The 22,444-nt window shown below is 46.4% G+C and overlaps 1 protein-coding gene across 1 annotated transcript; it reads left to right on the top strand.

Moving 5' to 3' along the window:
• The first annotated feature begins 5,878 nt into the window (after positions 1-5,878).
• PRDM14 (PR/SET domain 14) lies at positions 5,879-21,886 on the top strand. Its single transcript, XM_041768441.1, has 7 exons — positions 5,879-6,721; positions 7,334-7,387; positions 7,475-7,632; positions 8,615-8,885; positions 14,038-14,240; positions 18,597-18,698; positions 21,659-21,886. Exons 1-7 carry the CDS (start codon positions 5,914-5,916, stop codon positions 21,884-21,886), a joined length of 1,824 nt encoding a protein of 607 aa, XP_041624375.1. The 5' UTR covers positions 5,879-5,913.
• The last annotated feature ends 558 nt before the right edge of the window (positions 21,887-22,444 follow it).

The raw sequence follows: 22,444 nt of genomic DNA on the forward strand, positions 1-22,444 counted from the left end.
CTTACAAGAGTATTGGGCCATGGAGCTAACCAAAAATCCACTAACTTATAGGGTTTCAAAGCAACCATTTCAAAATGCTAAAAGTATCAAAAGTATCAAAATGCCCCAGTATCAAAGTGGGGAGACAGATCTGGATGTAAATTGTATGAAGATATTCTCTGGTATTCTCAAGATAGCTTCCTAGAAACCAAAGCCTCTTGCAGAAAAACTTGCTGAGATTGCAGATGAGACTACCACCATTCCAAGCACCCAACACTGGTCATCATTTTTTTTTTTCTTTTTAAGATTTATGTATTTATTTCAGAGAGAGAGAGCACACGCACGAGCAGGGGGAGGGGTAGAGAGAGAAACAAGTAGACTCCTTGCTCAGCAAGGAGCCTGACACAGGCTCATTCCCAGGACCCCCCGATCACGACCCAAATGGAAATCAAAAGTCGAACACCCAACCAACTGAACCACCCAGGCATTCCAGATACTGGTCATCATTCTAAACTTTGAGGCTGTTGCTGAGGACTTCTCACCTGACATTGATATTCTCTAGGCAAAAGAAAATCATTAGAGGTAGGGGATCAGGAGCCCAAACCTTAAGGCCCATTTTAATTCTTCTGAATGAGCTTCAGATAATTACACCCTGCAGGGGAATCTGAATGTGTTCACACATCATATAAATGGAAATAAACAGAATGTGCTGTTCAGTATACTGTCAGAGTCTTTACTCTGACCATGAAATGTTTTGAGGCACCCTAGAAAAAGCACACAGCCAGGATAAGGGGTAGGAATGTATTGATACATGCAACTGCCAAAACTCATGGTATGCTTAAGATATGTGCATTTTGTCATGTATAAATTCTGCTTTTAAAAACAAAAAACCCCAAATATTGAACTTCAGTTAATGATATTTATGTTGAAATTATTTAAGCATGAAGTATACTGATGGCTACAGTAGCTTCCTATTCCTTTTATTAAAGACTGACAATAAATAGATAGATGATAGATAGACAGATAGGTAGATAATAGATGATAAAGACTATTATTCCTTTAATAAAGACTTGCAAGTAAGGACGTAAGGACACTTACAAGTGCCCTTTGAGAGACCTGGCCTCTGCTGATTCTGTGACTTCCTCAGCTGTCTCCTCCATACCAGGCACCTTTCAGGCCTGTAAAGTGACCCTCCAGGCCTCAGGGCCTTGGCCCCAAGTGTTCTCTTGAACTGGAAAACCACTTGCTCTCATTGCCTAGTTAACTTCTGCAAATCCTTCCAATCTTATAGGGCGCAGTCCTCCCTGCCTAGGTCAGGACATGCTCCTCTTCCCCTTCATTGCTGCTTTGTGTTTTCTTCTTTGCGCCCATCACAGTTCACAGCTGCACATTCATCAAATAATCACAAGAACATTTATCTTCCTTGTAAGACTTATGGGGACCAGGGCCTTGACAGAGAGCTACTTGACTCACAATTGTATTCCCCCCGTGTCTGGCTTGGTGCCCGGCACATCAATAGCGAGATATTCAGGAAGTTTATTGGATAAATGATTAAAAGCAAATTAAAATAAGATACCACTTTTCACATACAAGATGGATAGCTTTAAAGGACTGGCAATATTTACTATAAGGTAAGGGTGTGGAAAAGCAGGGCACTTGGACTCATTGATGGAGGTGTAAATTAGTATGGTTTGAAGTGCCTATCAAAATGTTCAGCGTTGGGACACCTGAGTGGCTCAGTGGTTGAGCATCTGCCTTTGGCACAGGTTGTAATCCTGAGCTCCTGGGTTCAGGTTCTGCATTGGGCTCCCCACAGAGAGTCTGTTTCTCCCTATGCCTAGGTCTCTGCCTCTTTCTGTGTGTTTCTCATGAATAAATAAATAAAACCTTTAAAAGAAATGTTCAATGTTGATACCTGTGGATCCAGATCTTTCACACCTAGGTATTTATCCTACAGGCACGATAGCACAAATATGTATTTGTATAACAATGTTCCCAGAAGTTGTTTCAAGTGCTGAAAAACTGGCAACAACTTAAACACCTTTCCAGAGGAGGCTGAAACTAAACTACATCCATAAAATACATTTCTGCATTATATAACCATTATAAGGAATATAAATCCCTTAGGGGATAGGAGCAAAGACTAAGAGTGAGAAAAAGTTGCACACAAGTATAATCCCATTTTGTTAAAAAAAAAAAAAAAAAAAAAAGGCAAACCCTACCCATGTAAACACAATTTAAAACTATGTTTAAAAAAAAAAAAAAAAAAGAGGGATGCCTGGGTGGCTCAGCGGTTGAGCATCTGCCTTTGGCTGAGGGCCTTATCCTGGGGTCCCCAGATAGAGTCCCACATCAGGCTCCCTGCATGGAGCCTGCTTCTCCCTCTGCTTGTGTCTCTGCTTCTCTCTGTGTGGGTCCTTTTTTTTTTTTTTTTTTTTAATTTTTATTTATTTATGATAGTCACACAGAGAGAGAGAGAGGCAGAGACACAGGCAGAGGGAGAAGCAGGCTCCATGCACCGGGAGCCCGACGTGGGATTCGATCCCGGGTCTCCAGGATCGCGCCCTGGGCCAAAGGCAGGCGCCAAACCGCTGCGCCACCCAGGGATCCCTGTGTGGGTCTTTCATGAGTAAATAAATCATATCTCTAAACGAATTAAAAAGAAAGAAAGAATAAACCAAACTATTCAGTATCGCCTCCAGAGAGTGGGATAGGAGACAGTCGGGGACTGCTACTTTTACTTTATGATTACGCTAAACAAGCAAGTCTTATCATTAATTTTTTTATCATTGTAAACTCTAGATTATTTCCATAACGAGACCTGAAGATAAGGTTCACGTTGCTTCTGCTAAAATAAAAGCCACAACCGGTGAACGACTGCACAAGAAAATGGCCTCCTAAGGACCTGCCGTCCACAGACCACCCAAGTATCGGCGCATGTATTTAAACCCCACAGGTTTGGGCAGCCCGGGTGGCTCAGCGGTTTAGCGCCGCCTTCAGCCCAGGGCCTGATTCTGGAGACTCGGGATCGAGTCCCACGTCAGGCTTCCTGCATGGAGCCTGCTTCTCCCTCTGCCTAAGTCTCTGCCTCCCTCTCTCTCTCTCAAGAATAAATAAATAAAATCTTAAAACAAACAAACAAACAAACAAAAAAAAACCACAGGTTTAAAAAAAAAAAAAAAAGGCAGCCCCTGTGGCTCAGCGGGTTAGCGCCACCTTCGGTCCAGGGTGTGATCCTGGAGACCCCGGATCGCGTCCCACGTCGGGCTCCCTGCATGGAGCCTGCTTCTCCCTCTGCCTGTGTCTCTGTGTGTGTCTCTCAGGAAGGAAGGAAGGAATGGATAAAAATCTTAAAAAATAAAAAATAAATAACCCCCACAGGTGAGGCCTAGGAGGAGGGCCGGTAAGAGTAATGGAAGCGGGTAGAGTCCTGGGGTGGGCACGCCTCCCCAGGAGGCCGCAGGACTTACAAGATCCTTCCTAGACCTGCTGTCCGTCGAGGGAAGCTTCGTCGGGTTCTCCTTGGACGGTTGGCCCGGTTCTCCTCAGAACGGAGCTGGGATTTACGAGAGGGAGAGAAGGAAACCCCGAGCTCCTCGCGACCCATCCGGGTGAGCAAAGAGCCTCGGGGCGGCGGGGGCACCGGCGGCGCCCCCGAGGGCCGCGGGGTCCCGCGCGCTCCCCGCCCGCTCCCGCACCGCCGCGCCAAGGGCGGAGGCGGCGGTCTCGGAGGTAGTGGCCGCGCTCGGCCTCGCGTCGCTGTCCGCCGCCAGCTTCGGGACCCCCGGCCGCCTGGACGTGGCCTCCCTTCCCGCCAGGGTCGGGCCGGCGTGAGGGGGCTGACGGCTGGGGCGGCGAGGAGCCTGGCCCAGGCCATCACCCGGCGGTACCAGGGCTTCGCCCCCCCCCGCCCCCCGATGCTTCGCTGTGAATGTGAAGGGGCCCGGCGCTCCTTTCTTGCCCTCAATGGCCGGCGCGGGGAATAAAAACGCGCTCTTCGAGCGCCGGGGCTGGGGCTGGTCTGGGCCGTGCTTTCCAGAGCCCGCGCGTCCGAGGCCCGGCGCCCTCCCTCCCCGGGGGCAGCCGCGGCGGCGCTAACCGGCCCCCAGACGGCCTCGGGCGCGTCGGAGCGGGGCGCCGCGTCCCAGCCCGAGGGGCGGCGCCGGGGTCCCCACAAGGTACCGGGACGAACGTCCCCCCGGTCCTGGGGCTGACGCCGCCTTCGGCCGGGCTCCGCGCTCGCGAGCTCAGAGCCGAGGGGCGCGGCGGGACGCCAGGTCCCAGCCTCAGCCGGCGGGTGTGCGGGCGCCCGCGCCCCCGGCGCCCCCCGGCCCGGCCCCCCAGGCCACTCCCCAGGCCCCCCCCCGCTCCCTCAGCCGGCGGGTGTGCGGGCGCCCGCGCCCCCGGCGCCCCCCGGCCCGGCCCCCCAGGCCACCTCCCCAGGCGCCCCCCCCCGCTCCCTCAGCCGGCGGGCCCGGGGGCTAGCGGAGCCCGAGCGCCCCCGGCAGGGGTCCGGGGAGGGGCTGCAGACCTGAGGAGCTACAAGCGCGACCCCCTGGGGACGGGAGGGCTCGGGCGCGCCGGCCAATGGCTGCGGTGGGCGGGGAGGAGAGCGGCCGGGGCCCTGCGTGGGCCGCGGGTCCCTTCCCCACCCTCGCCGGGCCCCGGCCCCGCGGCCCCGCCCGCCCGCCCGCCGCCCTCTTAAACCCGGCGCTCGACCCCGTCGGCCCGCCCGAAGCCTACCGGTGCGGAGCCCGCGCCGCGGCGGCGCTCGGGAAGGTGGGTGCCGGGCTGGGGCGCCGCGGGGGCCCGGGGCCGTCGTCCGCCGGGGCGGTTGGGGGCGCAGCGCCCCGGGCCGCGGGCTGTCACTCCCTCAGGGCTCGCGGCCCCCGAGGGGCAGAGCTGGCCCGGGGAGGCGGCAGCCGAGCGCCCTCGGGGCTCAGCAGGAGGCCGGCAGCGGCCGCCGTCGTGGCTGACCCCTTCTCCTGACCCCGTGTTCTTCAATTTCGGAGTCGCGACCCCGCTGCGTTTCCTTGTTGGCTCATCGATCCTGCCCTCGAGCCCGGCGGCCCCTCGGCCTGGGAGGACGCGCGTCCCTGAACACGCCGTCCTGTCGGGGCGGGGGCGGCGGCGGCGGCGGGGGCGGCGGCCGCCAGCGCTTCCCTCCACCCGGCCCGGGGCGCGTCCTCGAGCGCTCCCGAGCGGCGACCCCGGGCCCCTGAGGGCCAGGTGGGGCGACCAGAGTTCCCGAGGGGCTTGGGGGAGGTGGCGGGTCCCGGCCCACGTGGCGCACCGGCGCGGGCTGCGGGCTCTGAGGGGGGCCGGGGTGGCGCCCTCCTGGTCCCGGCGGCCCGCGCCCCTGGGGCCGCGGGGTCAGAGCCGGGGCTCGCGGGGGGCGGCCTTCCCGACCTGCCCCCGGGCTCGGCCGCCGCCGCTCCCCGGGCGCCAACTGGCGGGGGCGGCGCGGGGGCGGGGGCGGGGGCGGGGGCGCCTCGGCTGCGTGGGGACCCAGGAGCTGCCGCCCGCCGCGAGGCTCCGTCAGACCTGGGCGCCCGGCCCCGGCCCCGGCCCCGGCCCCGGGGGGAGGGGAGGGGAGGGAGGGCCCCGGGGGCTGCGACCCACCCTGTGGGAGAGTTTTGTTGGACAGAGAAGAGGGCGGAAGAGGGACCTGGAAACGGGCTTTGCGAGCCGGGTTTGGGGCCGGCTGCAGGGAGCCGGGTTTGGGGCCGGCTGTGCTGGGTCGGGATGTGTTCGGAGAGGGAAGGCGAGAGCGACCCTCGCGGGGCACTGCGGGGTCGAGCCAGACCCCGGAAGACTTCCGTGTGCGGCCTTGCGTGCGTGTTTGCCGGGCGGTTTCTGCAGGGTTTGTGACGGACGCCTTGCGGGATCGGATCGGAGGCCCACGCGAGTCCCGTCGGGCCGGGGCTCGCTTGGATGGCGGGGTGTCGGCCGGCGGGAGCAGGCCCGCGGCGGCCCCCCAGCCCCGGCTCCCCTGAGATGCGGCTTGCTTCCCCGCAGGTGCGCCGCGCGCTGTGGCCCGGGATGGCTCTGCCGCCGCCAGGCGAGGCCGGCCCGCAGGACAAGATGTGCTTCGCGCCCGAGAGGCTCCAGCGCAGCCCCCAGCACCTGGACGCCTACAACATGCCCTTCCTGCCCTACGGCCACAATGGGCACTTGCTACCCGCTGCGGAGGAAAATTTCCAGGCTTTCCCGCCCCGGGAGGCTGCAGTGTCCGCGTCCCACACGGTGCCCCCCTTCACCTTCCGGCCCGCGCCTCCCTTGCTGAGCTCCAGCCTGGCCCTGCAGAGGGAGCCACTCTACGATCTGCCCTGGTACGGCAAGCTGCCCCCGTGGTACGCGATTCCCCACCTCCCCAGAGAGGTGCCGCACTTCAACAGCAGCCACGAGTACAGAGGCGCCACCAGTGGAGACTTGGACCACGTTGGTGGCCAAAGCGACAGTGGCCAGTGTTGTGGACCTGAGATTTTAATTAAACCGACGGCTGTGAATGCTTCCCTGTTACCTGAGGTGATGAAGACCCCCCCGTTATTACCTTCCTTCCCCGGCAAGCGATCTGAGGAGGGCTCCAAACTCCCCACCCCGTATGGAAAGTCGATTCCCCGTTACCACTTCACCCAGGAGGACCTGCACTTCGTTTTGTTCGGGGTTATCCCCAGCGTGGAGCGCTCGGCCCCTCTGCACCATGCAATTTCCGGCTTCCTGGTCCCCACAGACGGTAAAGGCGGTCACAACTGGCGTGAGTCAGGTGGCATGGGAACAGAGGTGGGAGCCAGGAGTGGGGGAGGTGGGTGTCAAGGTGGATCTGAGACCGTACAAGTCCAGGGGGGACGTGCATGTACTTCCCATCGGAGTATGAAGGGGGTAGGCCAAGCTCACTTCTGAGGCTCTACTTGCTTAAATGCATGATTCCTAAGGTGGGTTTTACTGGGAGCTGAGGGTCAAGAGAGACCTGGTTCGCCCCGTGGACTTGTCAGCTGGGATCAGATTCTACCAGAAAGTACAGGATATCTCCTTGAGCCTCATGCAGTTCATACTTGGAGTCCCAGCCTAGACAGCTATCTTGACCTTAGTCAAAGTCGGCAGGATCTCTGATTCTCAAGTTCTTTAAATTTGCAAAATGGGTTTAATCACATAACCTTCCAAGGGTTGTTCAGAGTCTCAAATGAGAAATTTTATATATAATATATAAAAGGAGCGGAGGAAAAAAAAATAAAAGTAAAAAGGAGCAGGAAAAATATAAAAGGGTAAACCTCAAATTCAGCATAATGGTTACCTCTAAGATGTAGGGAGGGAAACACCTTATGAAAAATAAAGTTTTAACCCTCTTTTTTAGGATCCGATTCTCTTTGTCGAACTCTGGATAAAGACTCCCTTCAGCTACCAGAAGGTAGGCAGGGCTCCTTGCCTGAATTTTTGTCCCTGAACCAATACAGTGACTTTCCTCATTGGCTCTCCTGCCTTGGGTTTCCCCCAGGTCTCTGCCTCAAGCAGACAACGTTTGGAGAATTGCGGCATTTTGGTATATTCTGCAGTAGCCTCATTGCCAAAGGAGTCAGGTTTGGGCCCTTTCAAGGTAAAGTGGTCAACGCCAGTGAAGTCAAGACCTATGGAGACAATTCTCTGATGTGGGAGGTAAATGAATATGTTTCTGGTGGGTCGACAAAGTGGGAATTGACACTGGTGGGGCACAATGTTGGCCTCTGGCCCTCTGGGAGATCACTAGCCTGGAGGAGGGGACACTCTGCTGTCTGTGCTGCCCGTTTTTGCAATATAAAGAGGGAAAGGCAGAAGTTCACTGCATGAAGATAGCTCTTCTACATGAATTCTTTGCATTTTGTGCTGCCTTAAATCTGTGAAGAGTAACAATGGAATGTATATTTAAATAATTAATATTTGTCTATATTTATAGACAAAACCAAATACTTTAAAGGTTATACAGTGGTGCTGAGAATATGCAGAAGAGAATAAAAACAAATTTTAAAATTTGTGGTATCATTTGCCTGTGACATTCGCTATGGATTTTTAAAAAGCCGATACTCTTGATTCTGTTGGGATGAATGCTGGTAAGACTCCAGTTTGTCAGAATATATCGGATCTCTCCCCTTGGCCCAGAATTTCTACTTCTAGGACTATAGTTTAGGAAAGTAATCTGAAATTCAGACTATGTGGAAGATGTTAATCACAGAGTTGCTTATAATAACAAAACATTCGAGTCAGTGGAATTGCCAACAGCCCAGAAAGAATTAAAGTATGGCTCCACTAATATGCATGACAACTAGGTGGGGATAAAGCACAAATCTAATTGGTTGTCTTTAAGTTGTGAATTAAATGCAACCTTGCTCTTGTTCCCCTTTTTCTCAGCTTATGGAATTAACATATTCACTATAGAAATTTAAAAATGAAGCAAGTGATACAAGTAAGAATCTTAAAATGTCACAGCACCTACGGAGATATTCTGAAGCTAATAAATCTATTTGGGCTTCATAATGTTAATAAGTAATAAATATATTCAGTGGACTCAAGCATGATATTTGGACTATAAATTTTTAATAAGTAATTTTATAAGTGAGGCAAAAAAAAGTGCATTTTAAACTTTCTGTTTTATTTTATTTAGATCTTTGAAGATGGTCATTTGAGCCACTTTATAGATGGAAAAGGAAATGCAGGGAACTGGATGTCCTATGTCAACTGTGCCCGTTTCCCCAAGGAGCAGAACCTGGTTGCAGTGCAGTGTCAAGGGCAGATATTTTATGAGAGCTGCAAGGAGATCTGCCAGAACCAAGAGCTCCTTGTGTGGTATGGAGACTGCTATGAAAAGTTTCTGGACATTCCTGTGAGCCTTCAAGTCACAGAACAGGGGAAGCAGGCTCCTAGGTCCTCTGAGGGTGAGTGAAACCCCTTTGCCTTTCCCTGGGGAGTCTCTTCTAGTGGAAGGACTTGGCTCTTTTCTGAACTAGAACAACCCTTCAGCAGTCTCTCCCTGACCTGTGGGGCTCCTCCCCCCACAGAGGCTAATGTGGGGGAGATTAAGCTGAGGGTATCTCTAACTAGGGGGACACTACCCAGCTGGAAGAAAGTGCCCTTATCTTTCCAAAGCTGCTGAAGGTACTTTTGTTCACAAGGATACCTTTTCTTTTTCTGATTCGCCTCTTTCCAGAGAAAAAAATAAGGGCAACATAAATAGATGCAACCTCTTGCCTAGGTGAGCCAGATTCTGATTCATCTCTGCTCAGACTAACCCAGCTGATGACTCCATCAAAGCCCTAAAGCAAGCAGTGCTTTTCCGATGGAGGTTGGTGGGAAATGTAGTGGTTTAGATCATCTTTAAAGGGAAAAAAAAAAAAAGAATAAAATAGAATAGAAAATGTTGATGTGAATCTCAAAGTAAGAGGAAGCATTGTTTGGGGAAGTTTTTATTTCAAAAGGAGGTGTGAGTACATGCTAAGTATCAAGTATAAAATGTCTTTCTTACTGTGGATCTTAGTCACCTTTGAGAAGCATTGAGCTAGACTCTCACTCTCAAATTTTATTTATTTAAAGATTTTATTTATTTTTTCATGAGAGACACAGAGGCAGAGACATAGGCAGAGGGAGAAGCAGACTCCCTGTGGGGACTCGATCCCAGAACCCCGGGATCATGACCTGAGCCAAAGGCAGATGCTCAACCTCTGAGCCACTCAGGTGTCCCTCACTCTGAAATTTTAATGTGGATGTGAATATCTGGCGATCTTGGAAAGATGCAGATTGTCATTCAGGGTTGGGACCTGAGATTCTGCCTTTTTTTTTTTTTTTTTAAGATTTTATTTATTCATTCATGAGAGACAGAGAGAGGCAGAGACACAGACAGAGGGAGAAGCAGGATCCATGCAGGGAGCCTGATGTGGGACTCGATCCCTGGTCTCCAGGATCACGCCCTGGCCTGAAGGCAGCACTGAACTGCTGAGCCACCCTGAGCCACCCGGGCTGCCCAGATTCTGCATTTCTTTCTTTCTTTTTTTCTTTCTTTCTTTTTTTAAGATTTTATTTATTTATTCATGAAAGATGCAGTGAGAAAGAGAGAGAGAGAGGCACACAGTCAGAGGGAGAAGCAGGCCCCATGCAGGGAGCCTGACCTGGGACTCGATCCCAGGTCCCCAGGATCAGGCCCTGGGCTAAAGGTAGCACTAAACCCGCTGGGCCACCAGGGCTGCCCAGATTCTGCATTTCTATCAGGCTCCCAGGGGAGGCTGATGGCTGTTGACCCCTGGACCACATGTGAGCAGCAAGAAGCTAGAGGACCACCAACCCACTTCTGGGAGTGAGCCTCTGGAATTTGCATTTTTAAAAGCTCTCGGAATGATTTTTACTTACACAAAAGCTTGGGGAACGCCCCCCCCCACCACCACCATCCAGTAGGTGGTATGAGATAAATGCAAATTATTATAATGTGTGTGCATTGAATGAAAGCAGAAGATGTTGGGACCAACTTGGAAAAAGCTGCTTAAGGGTGAGGTGTGTTAGACTGGGAGAGAAAGGCAGGTTTGGGGAATAGTGAAACCAAAGGAAGGAGGACATGCTCACAGGGCTTAGGAAGTGAATAATGAACAGCCTCTTGTTTCAAGAGTCCAAATAATAAGGGATGCCTGAGTGGCTCAGTGGTTGAGCATCTGCCTTTGGCTTGGCTCAGGGTGTGATCCTGGAGTCCCGGGATTGAGTCCCACATCGGGCTCCCTGCATGGAACCTGCTTCTCCCTCTGCCTGTGTCTCTGCCTCTCTCTCTCTCTGCGTGTCTCTCAAGAATAAATAAATAAAATCTTTAAAAAAAATCTTTAAGGGGATCCCTGGGTGGCGCAGCGGTTTGGCGCCTGCCTTTGGCCCAGGGCGCGATCCTGGAGACCGGGATCGAATCCCACATCGGGCTCCGGGTGCATGGAGCCTGCTTCTCCCTCTGCCTGTGTCTCTGCCTCTCTCTCTCTCCCTCTCTCTCTCTCTCTCTCTCTCTGTGACTATCATAAATAAATAAAAATTAAAAAAAAATAAAATTAAAATAAAAAAAAATCTTAAAAAAAAAAAAGAGTCAAATGAGGGCCTGTCAGAATTGTCTTGATAAACTATCTTCCTGCTACCCCTGTTCGTGGATGGTGTGGGGGTCATGCTGGGAATGGTGTTGAGATTGTGGACTCTCTGAAGTGTGTGGACCTCACAGTTGTGTCATAATGATCACCAAACTAAGTCTTTTGGTCACTTCCAAAATGTACTGAATGTTTTTGAAATAAAAGTGAAAAGTAGATTTGAGAAAAACACATGCTTGATAATTCACAATATAATCATCATTGTTTTGAAAAAGGACTTAATGCTATGTATTAAGCTATTACAATGATCATAACTTTTGATTTCTCAGTAATACTCTTCTGGAAATTTGTCTTCTGAAAATAGTCCAGAAAGGAAAGCTTTGTCCATGAGGAGTTTTACTATAGCACCATCCATATTAGTGAAAAATCACAAACAACCTGAATGCTCAATAGAAGACTAATTCTTGGGTAAATGATGATATATTAACATATGGAATAATATGCAGAAATGAGAAATCCCTATCTGGTAATAAGGAACAGGGCTGAGGGTTTATGATAGTAAATGGGATTGAATAATGTATTTGGGACAATGCATGGAAGGAAATTGGTGAGCATTTTAATTTGTTGGAAAGAATTATGGATTAATTCTTTTTTTTTTCCATTATGAGTGGTTTGGGATAGGATTAACAAGGAAAGAAAAATAAAAATTCCTCTGTCCTCTCAAAAGAACTGTTTTCCTCAAAGGCTTTAGTCGAGGATTGGTGGGAACTTCCCTCTTCATCAAGGTGTTGAGTGGAAGGGAAGAGTCTGAACCCTATGTAGGCGGGTTATTTGAGTATGCAAGCCTGCAGAATGTGTGTTTTGGGGGATGGAGGTGTGGAATGTGAAGACCACCCTTAATCGTTACCAAACTGTATGTGGTGGGGCAGGAGGCATCATTGTCCATGTTGGGAAAGCCCTTGGCTAAAAAAAGAGTAGTTGAATGTGGTTGGGGCAGGTGGAGAGGAGAAAGAAGGAAAGGGAACAGGATAAAATTATTAGATTAAGTTAAGTTAAATTTCCAAAGACCAGAGCAGAAAAGGTAGGTAGCTAAGGGTGGTATGTCATTTTTGCCTATGCCTAAGCCGTTGTTCTTATGCAAACTTACTTTTGAACCATTACTCTGAATTTTGGTGTGCTTTAGTGCTTTGTAAATTTGGATCACTGATCCTGCCTTGTAGACCCTCTCCTCCCACCCCAAGAGCAGAAAAGCCAGGTATTTCTGACCAATGAAAATTATAGCTCTGAGCAAAAACCATCCCAGCAAGGGGATTCGGAAGAGTATTAACACCTCAATGAAAGTGATAGACATCCCAGGCAATGGCTGGTCCTGGGGTTGGTGGTTGCCTTCCTGGTTATTTACTTAGTGAATGGTTTATTTCCTTAGCTACCTGTAAAACGTGCCTGGGATGTAGTTGTCAACCAACAAAGCCCCTGATGGATAGCTTCCCTGCAGTCCTGATGCTAAAAAGATTTTAATCTACAGACTCTTGCATATACTTACTTACTCCTGGGTCTTCTCTCCCTCCCTAGGGCCAGACAATGAGGTCTCAGTGATGCATTCACAGTCAAAGCCACTTGATCCTCTGGAATCCAGAGTGTCCTCAGCAGGGATGCTTTTGTAGGTGGCCCCTGTCCTCTCCTCTCCCCCAACAATAGACACCCCTGGACCTGGGGACCTCCCTTGCTAGAGTCTGATGAACCCTCTCTAACCTCTTTAACACACACCCCCCCCCCCCCCCCCCGCCTCTTCCATTGATAAAAACAGATTTACCTTTCTGGGTCTTGTCTAGCACTCAGCGATAGTATCACTCATAGTGGTAAGAACTCAATAAGTGATAAGATTAAATTAATCATCATGATAACCCTATGAATACAAGGGAAGGCAAGATAATGTCATCCTTACTCTATACATGATGGTTCTAGCTCTGGAATCTTTTCCAAAAGTTCACAGAAGTAAACTGTAAGCTAAACAGGTGCCTAGGACTTCATAAATGGGGACAAATGGAACAGCCCTTGTGAAGGCTAGAAAGTAAGCCATTGGTATCCATCATTATTTGGTGTTCATCATTGATGGAGGTGAACTGCTTTGAACTTAGAGCTTATGCTGATCTGAAAGGGACACTGTAGGTATGTTTGGTATATTAACCTAACCTCTTAAGACCTGCCAGTCAAGAGTGCGTTAAAGAGCTGTTAGGGTTAGGGGGCGCCTGAGTGGCTTAGTCTTCAAGTGCGTGCCTTTGGCTCAGGTCATGATCCCAGAGTCCTGAGACTAAGCCTGAGTCCAGCTCCCTGCTCAGCAGGAGAGTCTGCTTCTTTGTCTCCCCCTGCCCCCCCCCTTCCCTGCTTGTGCTCCCTCTCTCTCTCTCTAATAAATAAATAAAATCTTTCTAAAAATGAACTATAGAGTTGAACTGCTCTTAAGTAGGGCTGGAGGCAAGGCTTCTACAAATACATTTCAGGGAACAAAAGGAAAGGAGAGCCTACGAATTAAGAACTTGAGCAGACATAGCAAACCATAGACAACAAGAAGACTTTGAATCCTAAATTGAACTAATTGGAAAATAATTAAACGTATGTGTATACCAATGTATTTATTTAAGGAATAAATAATTGTTTAAGTATGTCAGTGGCAATATGGTTACTACTTTTTAAAAAGTATTGTCTTTTAAAAATTATAGTTTGAGGTATTTTATGAACCAAATGATGATTACTATGGAAATAGTCCTGGAGGCAAGTGATATAAGTGAAAACAAAATTGGCTATGAGTTGGTCATTATGAAAGCTTGGTGTTGAGGACGTGAGGGTTTGACTCCATTGTTTTGACTTTCCTATATGTTTAAAGTATTCTGTAATGAAAGTTTTTTAAACTTCCTCTTGGAAGAAGTAAGAATGCAGTAAGATAGCTGACAAAGCCACTGGCACTTATTTCCCCTGTGTTTGACAGAGTCTGCAGAAGGCTACAGATGTGAAAGATGTGGAAAAGTATTTACCTACAAATATTACAGAGATAAGCATCTCAAGTATACCCCTTGTGTGGACAAGGGTGACCGGAAATTTCCCTGCTCTCTCTGCAAACGATCCTTTGAGAAGCGAGACCGGCTTAGGATCCACATCCTTCATGTTCATGAGAAGCACCGGCCTCACAAGGTAGGAAGTAGGGCTGGTGAATGACGGATGGCCTGTAACTCACATTGCTTTCATGCTCCTACCTCAAACGCCTGAATCCATCTTGAGGATCTCCTGGGTATGAGTTGCTGGGACACAGTGCCTGATAAGGCAGGGTCTGTGGAAGAGAGGACAGTGCTGTGGACAGTGGTTGGATGTGAACTACCTTAAGAGGTAGTCCCTTAGGGACAGTGCTAGGACAGATGGACAAGGCAGAGAAGTGCACGATGGAAGGGTGTCTGCTTCTACCTGGACACATGGGTTGTGAAAGTACTCAAGGTGGCCTTGAGCCGAGCCTGAAAGGACAATGGGATAAAACTAAGAGTAATCTTCGTAAAATTGCCCTTATCCACCCCTTCCTGTTCACTGCTAAGCTTCAGAAGAATCCCAATCTCTATATTATTTGCTCCTGTAAAGTTTGAGTATTTTTACAATAATCTAAGAACTCCTTTTTGCTCATCAAAAGACATTTAACACAATTAGTTTTCAGTAACCCCTTGGTGATGCAGATCTACAAAGATACCCACGCCAACCTGAACCCCTCTAAATCCCAGTTCCCACAGAAAAGCACATACAACTAGAATTCTAAGAACATTGGAAGAATTAAGACAATGAAATTCTATCTTTTACCTGTTAACTGGGCAAAAGGAAAAAGGTATGCTCCAGTATATTTTGATAGTAGGAAGTTAGATACTGCATGTTCGCATGTTCATCAACACAGAACTAGTTGTATAAATTATGTTTTGCTTATTAAGCCAAAACAAGCTGCAGAATATGTATATCATGATGCCATTTGAAATGGTTTATTGCATATGCTATACATGATGCTCACACATGAATGGAAAAGTGGAAAGTTAACACATCAGACTGCTAACTCGTTCTGGGGGTATGATGGATGAAGAGCAAAGCCAAAATCGATTTTCATACTTTTCACTTGGTAAATGTTTAAATTTCTTTATTTCCAATTTGGGGGAAAAAATGTATGCTTGGTAAATAGAATTTGGAGAATGCAAAACAAAAGTCACCTGATATGCCATGACCCAAGTTGAAACATTTAAGGTGTAACTTTTTTCTATATGTGTATGTGAACGTGTGTGTAGGTGTTTAGTATACTTTGGGCTACTGTGAGGCTACTTTTCTGACTTGACACTACATCATGACTAATTTATAAACATGGTAATGGCTGCATCAGTGTATGAGATGGATGTGCCATCATTCAATGAACCAATCTCCTGCTTTGTGAATTTTCTCCCCAGTGTGTCTGCCTTGAACAATATTATATAGAAATCATTATCTCTGTTATCCGTGTCTGATGATTTCTTTGGGATAGATTCCTAGGAGAAAAACTGGGTCAAAGGGTGTGTACAATTTGAAGGCTTGAATTGAAGCACTAAACTGCTTTCCAGAGAAGGTGTCAATTTATGGTCCATCCGGTGGTGTTTGCAGTGTGGTAGGCAGCACTGAGGCTCCTGCGGTACTGCTGTCCTTTTATGTTGCCATTTTGATAGATGAAAATGATATCTTGCTTTAATTTGCATCTTAGTAACGTGGTTGAAATGTTTAAACTATATTTTATTGGCACTTTGTATTTGTCCTGCAATCTGTCAATATATGTCCTTGGAAAATATTTCTTTTTTTTTTTTTTAATATTTCTATTGCTACATGCTTTTGTAATATTTCACAAGCCATATTTGAACAATTATAGGTTGTGGAGTTTTTTGACATCTTTATGTTTCTGAAACATATTTTCTGAAACTGAATGTGTTTAACAAGTGATGGTATACTATAATTTTAGTCAGTACCATTTTCATTTTTAGTTAGCACAGCAAGTGATGATGGATCTTAATGGCCAATGGGATATACACCACTTGGGATATTTGTCAAATTTGCTGTGGCTGGACCAGAGGGTATTTGTTAAGAAAGTGGAAACTACAGGACTTATTTTTGTTTGTTTTTAACTAAAAAGAATACAGGAAAAGGTTATTAGAGCTCATTCAAGATATTTCTACTAAAATGTTGGCTAGGTCCTCTGCCTAAACTCTGAGTGGTGGTTTTGGGTTGGGCTTCGGAGAAGCTGTACTCGGGTGCTGCCATCTTTGAAACTGGGGACTGTTGACCAGGCCATCTGTAGGTGACAGGGATGACAAAGTGTGGAAGCTAGTAATAAGTGAAATAAGAACTCAGTTTTACAGTAGAGTTGAGGAAAAATAATTTTAAACTGGCAATACAAGAGGATGAATCCTGTGTCCTCAGTATTCCCAAGAATTCTTCTTTAGTGATCTTCTCTTTGCAAACTCTCCCTGAGTGGTCTTGTATTATGACTATAAATAGCATTTCACATTGGGTTTTGATCTCTAGCCAATTCTGTCCTGAGCTCATCTGTCTAGCTGCATTCTGAGCATCTCAACTGAAGTTTCTCATGGCACTTCTTTCTTACTTTTTTACTGCTAAACATTTTTTATGCTGTTAGTTTTATTTTATATACTTTTTTTTAAGTTTGAGTACTTAACTTTTAAGGCAATTAAATATACTTAGTTTCTGCAGAAGCTCAAAACAAAACATTAACTTTATTTGAAAAAAAGAAAAATAATTTCCAGGTAAGCAGACATGCAAAACATAAATGATTTTAAAAAACAAAAACAAAAAACATTCCATTTCTGAAAGAAAGAAAATGCTTGACCAAAAAAAATGTCAGAAGATGCTGGGTGCAAACAACAGTGGGAAACTTTGTATTATCACCCCTGTTTCTAACATTTAAAACCTAAATGTACCTCTTTTTCAGATGATTTGTCAAGCATAATTAATAAAGAACACAAAAATGTCAGAGGAAATCTCTGTAGTTCATAACAATGAGACCCAAAAATTTATACACGAATTTAGAATGTTAGCCCTCTCCACCGTCCTGAAATTCCTGACCAATGGAGAGAAGCTGGTTTTTCCAAAAAGCATTTTTTTTTAATATTCTATCCATTGCTCAAAATTATACCAGACTTTAGCTTTCTTTATTGTCTGTTTTTTACTTCCTTCCAAGCTTTTTGTTTTTGCTAGGATTTCTAATAACACGAGGAAAATGTAGTTTGTTATTTTGTGTGTGTGTATATGTGTGTTTGTAATTGTGTAAACCTGTGTAATATTTACATCTTTGAAAGCGTTCTTCAGGGAGCTTATTCGAATTTGAAGCAGTTGCTTTCTAGGCCTCTGAATTATCATATTTGGATAGTTACCATCACCTTTATGAATTAGTTCCACTGATTTTTCTATCCTGCTCTTCCTCTTTCTTGATTTCCTTTTTGTAATACTGTGTCATATCTTCAAATAATTTTTATCTAAAGGTTTTATTTATTCATGAGAGACACACAGAGAGAGGCTGAGAGAGAAGCAAGCTCCCTGCGGGGAGCCTGATCCAGACTCCATCCCAGGACCCCGGGGTCACACCCTGACCCTAAGGCAGATGCTCAAGCACTGAGCCACCCAGGCATCCCCAAATAATTGTTGTTGTTGTTTAATTTTATTCATTTATTTTTAAGATTTTATTTATTTATTCATGAGAGAGAGAGGCAAATACATAGGCAGAGAGAAGCAGGCTCCATGCAGTGAGGCCGACGTGGGACTCGATCTTGGGACTCCATCTTGGGACTCCAGGACCACGGCCCTGGGCCAAAGGCAGGCACTAAACCACTGAGCCATCCAGGGATCCCCCTAGAAATCATTTTTAAAAACCTTCAAGACATCTTTCTATTTTCTCTTATCATTTGGTGGCAATTTGTTTCCGGTCTGTTTTATAAATAACCAGTTTTCTTCTTTGTGGAAACTGCACTTTATCTTTGGAATTCTGAAATTTTAACAGAACATGTCAAGTTGGGAGGTCTTTCTCTTTGTTTTCTGCTTTGTAATCAGTGAAATATAATGTACTCTTTCCATTTGAAGGCACAAGTCCTAAACTGAAAGGAATTTTCTCGTTCATCTGTCTTCTAGATCTTTGCTCTTCCTGGAACTCCTTTTGGCCAGATGTTGAATCTACCTCCCTGTGCTTAACCTTTCATTTCTTTTGCTCTTCATTCTGAGTCCCCTAATCCTATTTTCCAAGCCATGTATTTAGACTTTATATTTGATCTCTTCTTTTGCAGTATTAACTCAAACATCTGACCAGAACCCAGGATTGCAGATTTGTCAGGGTAGCCCTAGGTTGTTTTTCTACTACCTTAATTAGACCCCTCAGCTTGAGTCTGTAGCCTCCGACTACAGGCGTATGCTGGATAAAAACAATATTACACCTCTTATAAACATAATGGCAAAATGAAGACGCGATTTTAACTGTATGTTTCTTTTACACCTTAGTGTTCTACCTGTGGGAAATGTTTCTCTCAGTCTTCCAGCCTAAACAAACATACGAGAGTCCACTCTGGAGACAGACCATACCACTGTGTATATTGTACAAAGGTAAATGGAACCTCCTTCCAAGGGATCTGCCTTGAGCCCTGTTTGGATGTTCATGGATAAGAACTTGAAGCATAAAGCCTGGCTTATAAGGAGTTCTTAGTCCATTATCATCAGCCCAATCCCCATTTCTACCACTGAATATGCTCCAGTTTGCTTAAGATGGTCAAATATGACCTATTGCCAAATTGGCATTTAAGACATGTGTAATGAAATATACCCCTAGGGGTACTGGATGGCTCAGTTGGTAGAGCATGAGACTCTTGAGCTCAGGGTCAGGAAGTTCAAGCCCCATATTGGATGTAGAGATTACTTAAATAAACTTTTAAAAATTAAAAAAGAAAAAGAAGTACACCCCTAATTTACAAGGAGACCTGATGATTGCAGACATGGTTACATAGTATTTAAGAGCACAGAGTCTAACTTCCTAGAGCAAGAGTGCTAAAGTGGAATATAATGTAAATTATACATACAGAATATTGAAATGATAAAAATTAAGAGACAGGTATGTGATTAGGGGGTCACTGGAATAGAAACTATGGTTTGACCATGCTTTAGAAATTATACCTAAACACATCATGTCCTATTTCGATGATAAATATCTGTGCTGTTCAATGCTTAATTAGCCATTAACCATATGTAGCTATTTAATTTAATAAAAATGAAATAAAATGGCAAATTCTGTAACTTGGGTGTACTATCCACATTTCAAGTGCTCATTAGCTCCGTGTGGCAAGTGACCACCAAATTGTATAGTACAGACATAGAACACTTCTGTCATTGCAGAAAGCCCTGGTGGATAGCACTGGAAGAGACTGGTACTATCATCCAGTTACTTAAATTTTTATGATAAAGCCATGAAAGAAACCTAGGCCATGTTAGAGGGACATCTAAACCTCCCACAGAAACATAAAACATTGAGTGTACCAGGCTTAGGGACAAATACTGCTGAAGAAATTGTGTGTCAATAGAATGAAAATAATCAACATAGAAAAATGAGGCTGACACATAAGTAGACCATGTGGAGCCAGCACAAGCTTTAGGAAGAGACCATGGATTTGTTTTGTTGTTGTTTTGTTTTAAAGATTTATTAAAGACAGAGAGAGGGGGGGAGAAAACATAGGCAGAGGGAGAAGCAGGCTCCATGGAGGAAGCCCAATGTGGGACTCGATCCCGGTACTCTGGGATCACGCCCTGAGCCAAAGGCAGACACTCAGGTGTCCCGAGACCGTGGATTTGTGTGAAAAAAAAGCAAGCTGTCCTACGGAAGAAATTCTCTCCAGCGGGTTTTCCAGGGCACAAAATAGCCCCACGACACATCCTGTTTCTGGGTTCTTACTCTGATCCTCACGTTGGACTTATAGCTTACCTAAGATTGAGAAATGCTTGGAAGGGGAATTAAATCCACGTAGGACACGAACTAGTTATTTGGCATCCCGGTTTACACATTAGACTCCAGTTACTTAAGCTGGTGAAGACTGGCCAGGTTCCAGACAAGTATGGCTTGTGCACCTCACTAGGTAATGACCCAACTCCAGACACCCCACTGTTCAGTGCTTTTCTCTCAGCCCCTCAAATCTGAAGTCACCAGGTGTTTAACCTGGTGTTTTATACCACCAAAATAAAGTCATTACGTCTCTAATATATTACTTGAAGGTGACAAAGGTCAGAGCATAGTACTGAAATGAATGAGGAGAAAGGCTATAAATAAGGGAAAGAACAGAATTGGCCAAGAGAAGATGTAAAAACAGCAAAGTACTCATGTTACAGCCATTCTGGAAAAGTTTGGCAATTTCATTGAAAACTAAACTTGTTAACTACCACAGAACCCAGTAATTGTCCTCCTGGGCACTTATCTCAGAAATGAAGGTGTATATATTCACACAAAGACCTGTACACAAATGCTTGCAGCAGCTTTATTCACGAGAACTCAGACTGGAAATAACCCAGATGTCCTTCAACGGGAGCGTGATTGAATAGACTGAGGCATATTCCCCTCCTCTCCCCCCATGGAGTGCTATCCACAATAAGAAAAAGCATGAACTGTTATGCACATACCAACCTCAATGGATCTCCAGAGAATCAAAAAGTCTTAAGGTTTTTCTGTTTTTTAGAGAGCAAGTGCTTAGGAGCTGGGTTGGGCTGGGTTGGGGGTGGGGCACAGTGGAAGAGGGAGAGAATCCAAGCAAGCTCTATACCCAGTGCAGAGCCTGACCTGGGGCTTGATCCCAGGACCCTGAGACCATGACCTGAGCCAAAATCAAGAGTCAGATGCTTAGCCGACTGAGCCACCCAGATGGCCCTCAGAAAGTTTAAGTTTAAAAAAAAAAAAAAAAAACGAGAGAAAAGAAAGAAACCAGAGTGTCTGGCTGGCTCAGTCTTTAGAGCATGCAGACCTTTTTTTTTTTTTTTTTTTTTTTAAGATTTTATTTACTTATTCATGACAAACACACAGAGGCAGAGACACAGGCAGAGGGAGAAGTAGGCTCTCCTTCAGGAACTGGATCCCTGGGAACACACTCTTGAGTTTAAAGGCAGAACGGCTGAGCCACCCAGGTGTTTCTCCACCCCCACCCGCCTCACCCCAGCATGCAACTCTTGATCTTGGAGTTGTAAGAGTGGAAAGATTACTCAACAAAATCTTAAAGAAAAGAAAAAAATAAGGTTCTGATTTACGCAGAGACCTTGGCCAATAGTAGCTACTCCTGTAATGCACATTCTTGGGGTGTGGTCCTAGGACCAGCCACACTGGAATTGCTTGTTTAAATGGAGGCTCCTGAGCCTTCTGTCAGTTGTGCCCTTTTTACGAAGGCTACTACTGTTGACCAAGCCTGCTCTATGGCCTGAAAACCCAGATTCATCCATTGGAGAACTAAGGATCAGTGACAGTGAAATTAACCCCTTTGTCTAGTTAGCTGTCAGGGTGAAGGAAGTTTACTTCTGCTGCTTTGTGTTCTCTGCAGAGGTTCACTGCCTCCAGCATCCTCCGCACACATATCAGGCAGCACTCCGGGGAGAAGCCCTTCAAATGCAAGTACTGTGGGAAATCTTTTGCATCCCACGCCGCTCACGACAGCCACGTCCGGCGCTCACACAAGGAGGATGAGGGCTGGTCTTGCAGCATCTGTGGAAAAACCTTCCCGAATCAAGAAGCATCCTACTCCCATATGAAGCTGCATGAAGGCCACTAGCCCTCAGAGTATGGAGACCATGCAAATCTAAAGGCTAGGATTCTGTCTTCATTTTTGTCGCTTTTGGGTGTGTCAAGTGAACAGGTGATAGTTACACTGAGATGAGAAACAGAAAAATGGGACCAGCCAATAAACTGGATTTATCGATTTATTTCCTCTGCTTTCGCAGAAATATTTTCCACAAGAATGGAGTTTTGGTGAATCTACCTAGAAATAGTGAGAGCTGGCTATTGATATAGCTAAGGGGTCTGGAAACCACACAAACCCTGGGAGAGGGACTGTATTTTATTTCAGAGACTGGGAGTAAGTAGAGTTTGATTTTTGTGATTAAAATTACCCTTTCTCTACTATTTGCTTTGGGTCCCTGATTGTAATATGGCTGGCCATTACCTGGTCTATTCTTCATAGAATAAATTCTTTAAAAATTCATTCAACCCTGAGCTTCATTATATTATAACTAAGTGTTCAGACATAAATTAATCTCTGATCTTTTTTGGAGTCATTTTAAACCCCTGGTTCCCACCCACCCCCCATCACAAATGCCTGTTAATTTGTTTA

This window comes from Vulpes lagopus, chromosome 9, assembly GCF_018345385.1.
Source record: "Vulpes lagopus strain Blue_001 chromosome 9, ASM1834538v1, whole genome shotgun sequence".
Taxonomy (NCBI): Eukaryota; Metazoa; Chordata; class Mammalia; order Carnivora; family Canidae; genus Vulpes; species Vulpes lagopus.

Coding starts and splice junctions, on each gene's coding strand:
- PRDM14 (XM_041768441.1), top strand. CDS start 5,914: ATGGCGGGGTGTCGGCCGGCGGGAGCAGGCCCGCGGCGGCCCCCCAGC. Junction 7,388..7,474: donor CTCCCTTCAGCTACCAGAAG/GTAGGCAGGGCT, acceptor GGTTTCCCCCAG/GTCTCTGCCTCAAGCAGACA. Junction 7,633..8,614: donor ACAATTCTCTGATGTGGGAG/GTAAATGAATAT, acceptor TATTTTATTTAG/ATCTTTGAAGATGGTCATTT.